The 9,427-nt window shown below is 40.9% G+C and overlaps 1 protein-coding gene across 2 annotated transcripts in view; it reads right to left on the reverse strand.

Annotated features, from left to right (window-relative positions):
- The window catches only part of PDCD1LG2 (programmed cell death 1 ligand 2), an 85,477-nt gene extending 76,321 nt beyond the window's left edge, over window positions 1-9,156 (reverse strand). The window contains exons 1-2 of one of the 2 annotated variants that reach the window (XM_067041578.1): window positions 8,972-9,115; window positions 27-332 (exon numbers count right to left, since the gene is read on the reverse strand). In XM_067041578.1, coding sequence (XP_066897679.1) covers window positions 27-332; window positions 8,972-9,026 — 361 coding nt within the window. In that variant the 5' untranslated portion in view covers window positions 9,027-9,115. Of the gene's footprint in view, window positions 1-26; window positions 333-8,971 lie in introns of both variants that reach the window. The other variant, XM_067041579.1, reaches the window with a different exon arrangement.
- Window positions 9,157-9,427: the final 271 nt, after the last annotated feature.

A 9,427-nucleotide genomic window follows, 5' to 3' on the forward strand; every position in this document is an offset into this window, starting at 1 on the left:
GTATTCCAGTCCCTGAAACTACTCACCTTTGACTTTCAGAGTCAGGTACTTGTAGTCCCAGGCGATCCCATAGATGATCAGGCAGCGGTACTGCCCTGCATCCCTCACTTGGACTTGGGGGATGTGAAACAAGGCCTTCCCCAGGGGCAGCTGCTCCTCCAGCAAAGTGGCTCTTTCACTGAGCAAGGTTGTATCATTTTCCACCTTTTGCAAACTGGCTTTTAACTCTCCGAGTTCCACATGACCTCCGGTGTCAAAATCACACTCCAAGGTCACATTGCCACCGTAGTCTACCGTGTACATTTCCTTCGGGACCGTCACTGTGAATAAAGCTGAACAGAAAATGAGACATTCTCAGATTGTCTGCCTTCACATTTCAGTTCTGTACAGAGTGGGACCTGAGGAGACCCATCCCACCCCCGTTTCCCAAGAGATACCTGTCATTATCTGGGCATTTGTGAAGGTTCCTTTCTCTCCTTTGCCCCATCCATTCTGGTAAAGAGTAGAATTCTTGATCTGCTCTGAGGTAGTTCTCGCCTCTCAACACTCCTCACCTGTGCAGCTGACTGCCTTCCTACCCGCTATTACCCAGGCCCATTTTCTTCATATGGGTCAAATTACATCATTCCCTTTCAAATTCCACCTCCTCTCACCAGTGATAGTAATAATAACTATCACCCATTGAGTTCTTACTAGGTGTTAGGCCTGTGCTAACACATGATCTCTTTTAGTCTCCCCAGGAAGCCAGTGATGTAGAGCTATCTTCTTTTTAGAAAATGAAACTGAGACAGAAAGGTTAAGCAACTTGCCTAAGATTGCACAGCCAGGATCAGATCCAGGTATTGTTAACTTCAAGCGCTCTTAACCACCACATCATACAAGTCTACTGTAGAAGCGTCTTTTCTATCAGTAACAGGAAAGAAAGAATGGAACTAATACTTAGTGTATACCTACTATGTGCCAGCCACTGTTCCAGGCTCTTTATATCATTGGGACTTCCCTGGTGGTCCAGTGGTTAAGACTCCACGCTCCCAAGGCAGGGGCCCTGGTTTTGACCCTGCATGCCTCAACTAAGAGCCCGCATGCTGCAACTAAAAAGATCCTGCATGCAGCAACTAAGATCCCAAGTGCCGCAACTAAGATCTGGAGCAGCAAAATAAATAAATAAATGTTTTTTAAAAAACCTATGTCATTTAATACTGAAAATACAAGCATGAAACATGTATTATCATTACTGTTTTATAGTTGAGGAAACTGGGTCAAAGAGGTTTGCTCCAGGATGTACAGTTAGTAAAGTTAAAATTCAGAGCTAGTCAGATGGTTGACTTCAAAATCTGTAGTCTTTGAAACAGTATTTCCCAAAATGTGAGGCACATACTTCTAGAAGTATGCAAAATGATTTTAGATACGGCAGAATCAAGGCCCAAAGGGAGTTGGATTATTTGGAGAGGAATTTATTCCCTCTTCAATTCTATTTCAATCCTTCAAATTACATATAATTTGCAACTAGACTCTCACGTCTCCAACAATGGTTATTTTTCTTTTTCTTTTCTTTTATTTATTTATTGTTTATTTTTGGCTGCTTTGGGTCTTCTTTGCTGTGTGCAGGCTTTCTCTAGTTGTGGCGAGCGGGTGCTACTCTTCGTTGCGGTGCATGGGCCGCTCACTGCGGTGGCTTCTCTTGTTGCAGAGCACAGGCTCTAGGTGCATGGGCTTCAGTAGTTGTGTCTCGCGGGCTCTAAAGCGCAGGCTCAGTATTTGTGGCACACGGGCTTAGTTGCTCCATGGCATGTGGGATCTTCCCAGACCAGGGCTCAAACCCGTGTCCCCTGCCTTGTCAGGTGGATTCTTAACCACTGCACCACCAGGGAAGCCCTATTTTTCCTTTTAATAAAACAAGAAGCTCTCAGGCAGATATTATTATCTGGGTAGAATTTAATAGCACCACTTACTTTCATTGCATTTATTTTTGCTCATATCCTCTATTTACCTGTACCAGTGGTACTGGTTTTCCATTTACCACAAGGGTATATTGTTTTGTTCAAAAAATAAAAGCTCAGTTGATTTAGATAATTCTACAAAAACAATAGCACAAAGAGTAGTCAAACATGGCAAAACTAATGAAAGTAGTGTATGCATCAATAAATTGTGATAAATTGTACAAAATTATGCTGCTTCCTTTATTAATGAGTGGATAGTCATTAAGACTGAGTGTAAGATCTCGAAGTAGCTTCTGAATTGTGATAGAAGATTAGATCAAATTATGTTCAGTAGAGCTTACTTCATTAATCCATTCATTTAATCAGTCAAAACATCCACTTATATTTGGGGATGGCTTCTAAGAATATGCTATTTGAGTGGTTGTTTCCACATAAAATGTGGTATGGAAAGAGCTTGGGATTTAATGACAGATGAACCTGGGTTCAAATTTGACTGTATCAGGATTATGAGCCCTTTGATCTTGATCATGCCATTTAAACTCTATGAGTCTCAGCCTCTTTATCTGTAAAGGTCGAAGATAACATCTATCTGTCAGCATTGTGGGGAAAACTAGACAAAATGGCACATGTGAAGTGCCTTATTTTGGCAGGTAGTAGGTAGTCAGCAAACTTTCTTTTGTACAATGTTTTAATTCTTGAGAAAGTGGTATTCGGACCACCCTGGATAACAGATTTCACAGTATAAATAGTTTGGGGGTTTTCTGTTGCTTGAATGATTCACATCACAATTCTCTTCTGACTGGAGTTTTTCCTCCTACCATCCTGCAAATCTTTGAAGGCAGTGACCAGGTTGAATTTGGTTTGGTGTCTCCAGTGCCTAAAACATACTTAATTCCAGTTAAGGGTTTAACATAAAATGACAAAAAGGTGGAGAGGGAGAAACAAAAGGATGAGCCTCCCCTTATTCACTTTTGCTTTCCTCTCATCGAACAGCAACTTGCCCCAAATTGCACAAACTGGCATTCTTAATCACCAGCCAGCACATGTGAGAGTGTAGTGCCCACGCTTGAGTTTTTATCTAAAAAGAATGACGAGCTTATATCTTGCCCCCAACCCCTGTTTTAACCACAACTAGAACATTAGCTTGCCTTTCTGAGAGAGATCTATGATACAAAAAGGAGTTCACAGCTGCCTAGTATTCTTTTGCACAGGATGGGGGTGGGGGCAGGCTACAATGTGAGTGCTTCCGTGTAAAACAATGCCAATTCAGCATTTGCTTGGCCAGGTTGAGAAGACTCTGGGACGATACATGTGAGAAAAGATGCAGTGCTTCCGAATTTCCCGCATGATTCCATTTTGTGGAATTCCCTGAACACTTGTAATAACTCTCACCGGAATCTCCGTAATAGGATACTCTTTAAAGTAGATTCCTTTATGATTAGAATCATCTCCAAATACTTGAGTTATTAAGTCCCCTTATAATTAAAACAGATGCCTGATACCAAATTCACTCTGCCCTGGAGAATAATATTTATTTATTCATTCATCAAATATGTATTAACCATATTCTATGCACCAGGTTCAGGAATTTACACTACTTTTACTCATAGTACTTCCTTCTCTTATTTTATTACACATGATATAACAAGAAACAGGGAAGAGAAATGGGGCTTGCAGGGAAGGTTAATTGCTGAGCCTGAGATTTAACAAGAATCAGAGGACTTTGGGTGTAGTCTCTATTGAATTTATTTAGCAGATTTGTTTACCACACTTACACTTTCTTCTCATGCGAGAAGGAACGCCTCTAAGTTCCTCTGGAACTCCCCATAGCATACAGCAGAACTCCCCTCTTCATTGTCTGGGCCTTTGAAAAAAAATCCATTTCCTGCTTGCTTTTCCCCTCTGCCTTGTGCAGAGTGTGTGTGTATATACAGAGGTTGGAAGCATAAAGTATGCTACCTCTCAGGCAGGTGACATTTTCCATCTAATGTTCACAAGAGGAAAGGGCAATTGGCAAAGATGAATCACATAGATGAGTCGCTCAGAATTACTAGAAGATTGTTAGTTGGTCTATTTTGCCCCAACTAAAGCTTCTAAGACATGCAAAGCTTTGAGCTTGATTACTTGATACAAAATGACAAGTTTAGGAAATGCAATACTAAACTATTCCTACTCATTGTAAATTACAGAGGAAATCAAAACACTCTTGCAAGCAATTCTGTGAAGAGGTTTTTCTCAAGCTTGGCTGCACATTAGAATCACTAATGAGAGGGCCTCAACCTTGCATCATAAGAATCACCTGGGAAGCTTTTAAAACACACTAATGCTCAAACCCCACTTTGGATCCTCTAAAATTAAATTCTAATTATTTTGTAAGGCCAGCATCAATTTAAAAAAAATTTCCCTAGGAGCTTCTAATGCGCAGGGAGCATTGAGAAACCATTGGTTGGACAAATAAAACACCTGCACTTGCAAACATTTTTTACCATCCTGCCCTCCAAAGTGTTGTCCTCAGTTTTCCCTGGGAGCTAGTTAGGAATGCAGAATCTCAGCCCATGCCCTGGACCTAGAGAAGCAGAATCTGCATTTTAACAAGGTTGGGGTGATTCACATGCACATTGACATTTGAGAAACAGAGTTATAACACTGGTTTGCATTTGGACTGTGACTGGGAAGTAGAGTAAAACATAACATTTATTAAACTCAGTGAACCAGACATTGGGTTAAACTGTACATCACCATTTCATGTTCCCAAAACTCTGCAAGGTATGAGTCACTACCCCCATTTTACAGATGGGGAAACTGAAGCTTAAAGAAATGACACAACTTGCCCAAAGTAAAAAAAAGTGGGGAGCTCACAGAGTTGGAATTCAAATTCATATCTTTGTGTGTTGAAAGCTTGTACTTCTAACAGGACTATATATCTACTGGCATGTGTATACTATATACATTAATGAAATAGATATACTTTTCAGCTTTATAATAAGGAAAAGACATTTGTTTTCTATTTCATATGTCACATGGTTATTAAATTAAACTTCAACCTAGCATTGAACTCCTGATGTCATCAGACAAAGGAGAAAACTGGAAAGTTTCCACAACTGCAAATTAAGCCAACAAAACATTCATTTGGTCATCTTGACTAAATTAAAGGGCAAAGGACTTGGCCAGAGCATGAAAAATTAATACATGCACGATCTTTAGACAGATTAAAATAGCTGGCTTGAGTAATGCTGGATCGCTTCCGAAAGTTCTTGGGGCAAGTTTGCCTTTTATTTGCAGTCAGGGCACCAATGGAGTCAGACCTGTCACATCTCCAGGAAACACAAAACAATTTATTTGCATTACCTCCCAAGATAGCTTCCTCTTTAAGCTAATTTTATACCTTTTTTTCCCATTAACAACAGAAGCTTAAGTGTTTACAGACTTCTTAAGGTATTTTGAAAGGCGAGGATGGGTGTAGGCAGGGAGGGGAGGGGGGACTGCTTTACACAGCCAGCCTTCAGAAAGCTCTAGTTCCTGGTTTAGAAGAGATGCTGCTCTGGTCACTGGACACATGCACTCCTCTTAGCAGGAATGCTGCACGAGACATCTTGTCTATTAGAAATCCCTTCCCCAACCTATTCTTCTGCTTTCTATACCTCAGGGGTCAGCAGATATAGCTTTGGAGGTCAGCTATAGGCTAAGTGGAATGACCCAGGGTGTGGTCCCTGCCCTAGAGTGACCTCAAGCATCACCCTGGTCATGTGCTTCCTGGGTTTTATTCTTCTCTGGTGGATGAAGAAAGAAGGAAACATCAATGAAAGACATAAGACTGGCGTTACTTTTTCCTTCAAGACATGACAAAGTACAAAAATAAATATTTAAATGTGTCTGGGTAACAAGATGTCCTTAGGTTTTGTAATGAAAATATAAGAAAAAAATTGAACTACAACACTACAGTAATAAAAGAGTGAGTGATATAAGTGAAAGGATATACACATAGATCAATAGAACAGAACAGAAGGTCCAGAAAAAGACCCACACAAATATGGCCAATTGATTTTTTTACAAAGGTGCAAAGGCAATCAACGGAGAAAAGATAGTCTTTTCAGTAAATGAACAAATGGGGCTGGAGCAACCGGATGTCCACATGCAAAAAAAAAAAAAAAAAAAAAAAAAGCCCCAACCTATACTTCACACTATACAAAAATCAACTCAGGATGGATGGTCAACCTAAATGTAAAATGTACAACTATAAAATATTTAGAAGAAAACATAGAAGAAAATCTTTCAGGTCTTGGGTTAGGCAGAGTTCTTAGATATGACAATCCATCAAGGAAAAAATTTGATGAATTAGATATCTCCAAAATTAAAATCTTTCCTCTGCAAAAGACACTGTTAATAGAATGAGAGGGACTTCCCTGGTGATCCAATGGTAAAGAACCCGTCTTCCAATGCAGGGGACGAGGGTTCGATCCCTGGTTGGGAAACTAAGATCCCACATGCCTCGGGGCAACTGAGCCTGCGCACCACAACTACTGAGCTCGCATGCCTCAATGAAAGAGTCTGCATGCGGCAAACTACAGAGCCCATGCTCCCTAGAGCCTGTGTGCCACAGCTAAAGAGAAGCCCACTCCCGGCAACAAAAGATCCCCATGCCTCAACGAAGATCCTGCTGCCACAACTAAGACCCAACACAGCCAAAAAAAAAAAAAAAAAAAAGAGAGAATGAGAAGATGAGCTACAGACTGGGAGAAAAAATTTGTATATCACATAGCTGATAAAGAATTTGTATCCAGAATATATAAAGAACTCTCAAAACTGAACAATAAAAAAATAACCCAATTAAAAACGGTCAAATGATTTGATATGGCCTTCACTTAAGAAGACCTATGTCCTTCACCTAAGAAGACATATGAATGGGCAATACGCACATGAAAATATGTACTGGGGAAACGCAAATTAAACCACAGCGAGAAACTTCTACACACCTACTAGAATGACTTAAAAAAGAAAAATGACAATGTCAATACCAAGGGCTGTCAAGGATGTGGAACAATTGGAACTCTCATACTTTGCTGGAGGGAATGAAAAAACAGTACAGATTCTAAGAACGGTTTGATGGTTTCTTATAAAGTTAAATATGTACTTACCATATGACTCAGCAATCCCACTTGTAGGTATTCACCTAAGTGAAATGAAAACATATGCTTCCACAAAAACCTATACACAAATGTTTATAGCAACTTTATTTATAATTGCCCAATATAGGAAACAACCCAAAAGTCCCTCAAGTGGGAAATGAATAAACAAAATGTGGTGTGTACCTACAGAGTAATACTACTCAACAACAAAAAGGAATGAACTATTGATTCATATAACAATATGGATAAATTTCAAATGCATTATGCTAAGCGAAAGAAGCCAGACAAAAAGAATATCTAATAAATGATCCCATTTATATGACATTCTGGAAAAGTTACAACGACAGAATAGAGAATAGATTGGTGAGTACCTGGGCTTAAAAGTTGGGGGAGGGTTTTTGTTTGGTGATAGAACTGTTCAGGATCTTGACTGTAGTGGTAGCTATATGACTATGTGTTTGTCAAAACTCATAGATGCTTTTATGAAAAAAGAGTAAAATTTTACTTTATGTCAATTTAAAAACAAATATTTTAAAAGTGAAATGAAAATATTTTCCAATAGCTTTTCGCTTCAATCTTTAAATTATTTTACAGATAACATGGTAGAGCATCCACAGAGCATTCAAGTAAGGAAAGAGTTAATTTTGCCTGTCTCTAAATATCCCAGCAGGGCAGGGTCTCTTAGAAAGGAAATATCAAGTGTTCCTTTAGCTGCCACTGCAAGGGCAGGGTTGGAGTAAGCAGAATATTAGGGTGTTCTCCAAGGATGGCCCCAAGTCAGTGTCTCTAGTGCCAGAGCAGACTGAGCAGCCCAAGGGAGGGGGAGGAACGTGACTGGCATCACCTGGAAGGGAGGGAAAAGCTCTTCAAAAAGTTATCAGTGCCAAAGAAGGCATTCTTTCTCAATGAAAGGCAGAATGTTGGATGACTTCCCATGAGATTAGGGCTGTTATCATAAAGGACCTAACCCCCTTTGTCCACCTTTGTCCTCCTCTCTTATCTACTGGTGTTCACCCACTATAATGCACTCATGGTCCTGACTGCATATGTGAATAGTCTAAACTACTTTCCCCAGGAAAGCAAAACTCTGAAACTGCTTTCCTCCTTGCTACCCACACCCTCCAATAGAATATCTTTCTCCAAAATCCAAGGGCATAGCTTTTTTTTTTTTTTTTTGTGGTACACGGGCCTCTCACTGTTGTGGCCTCTCCCTTTGCAGAGCGCAGGCTCCGGATGCACAGGCTCACCGGCCATGGCTCACGGGCCCAGCCGCTCCACTGCATGTGGGATCTTCCCAGACCGGGGCACGAACCCGTGTCCCCTGAATCGGCAGGCGGACTCTCAACCACTGCGCCACCAGGGAAGCCCCAAAGGCATAGCTTTAAGGTTCATTATTTATTGAGATACAAGGAAGACTCTGAGTTTAAATGAAGACTCTGAGTTTCCAACTCAAGTAATCCACATTAATGTGTGAATGACCCATGGCTGCTATTCTTGCTTTTTTAAAAGAGGAGGTGTCCCCCTGACCTTTGTCTCCTCACTGTCCCTGACAGAAGAAAAAAGGACATCTTCTTGGCATCTCACCTTTCAGGAAACTCAACCCATGCCCTCTTGTGTCAGTTCAGAGGTGCATGGCCTGAATGGTCCTGTCTTCTTGTTACTACCTTTATTGGAAAGTGGGGATAGATGGACCAATATTCTTAGTCCCTGTTTCTGTAAGACAGGGACATGGGTATACACATACCACCCTGGGCACCATTGTTTGGGCTGTGCTTATAATAGCTGGTAATCACACTTCCTCTCAAAGAAAGCCTTCAGCTCAAGGACTACCTTCTTATCCTTGGCTTCAGCTAGGGGTCATCACCTGTTCCTCTTTCTCAGGCCCCTCCCTTTGACCTTTCTTACCTGCTGTCTGATGAAGCGGCATTCCCAGGCTCAAAATTAGCAGGAGGAGGAACATGTTCTGTACTGGATCTGAAACAGATAATTGAAAGTCTCAGAGCCTTCTGCAGTTTTTCTGGGTCTCATGATTTGGTCATTTGCTCACTTCTGAGAACAGAACAGGCAAGTGACTGGTAAACAAATCTTTTGGAGAGGAAGTGGACCACGGTGGAGTAGAGCCAGGAAGAGAAGTTAAAGGGTGATTGCCTAAAGGAGAGGAGTATGGGGTAAGAAGAAGCGAGGCACTCTTTATCGATCCAAATTAGAAGCTCATATGAACCAGTGCTCATGAATTACCCACACAGCTGGTTATCTGTTTGTTTCTTCCATAGTCGCAGCGTAGGCCCTTGAAAACCAGTCTTGTTCATCAGATGAAAAATGCACATCATCTTTTCCAGCTGGACTGGAACTCTGTGAGTT

The sequence above is a fragment of the Kogia breviceps genome, chromosome 8 (genome assembly GCF_026419965.1).
Source record: "Kogia breviceps isolate mKogBre1 chromosome 8, mKogBre1 haplotype 1, whole genome shotgun sequence".
Taxonomy (NCBI): domain Eukaryota; kingdom Metazoa; phylum Chordata; class Mammalia; order Artiodactyla; family Physeteridae; genus Kogia; species Kogia breviceps.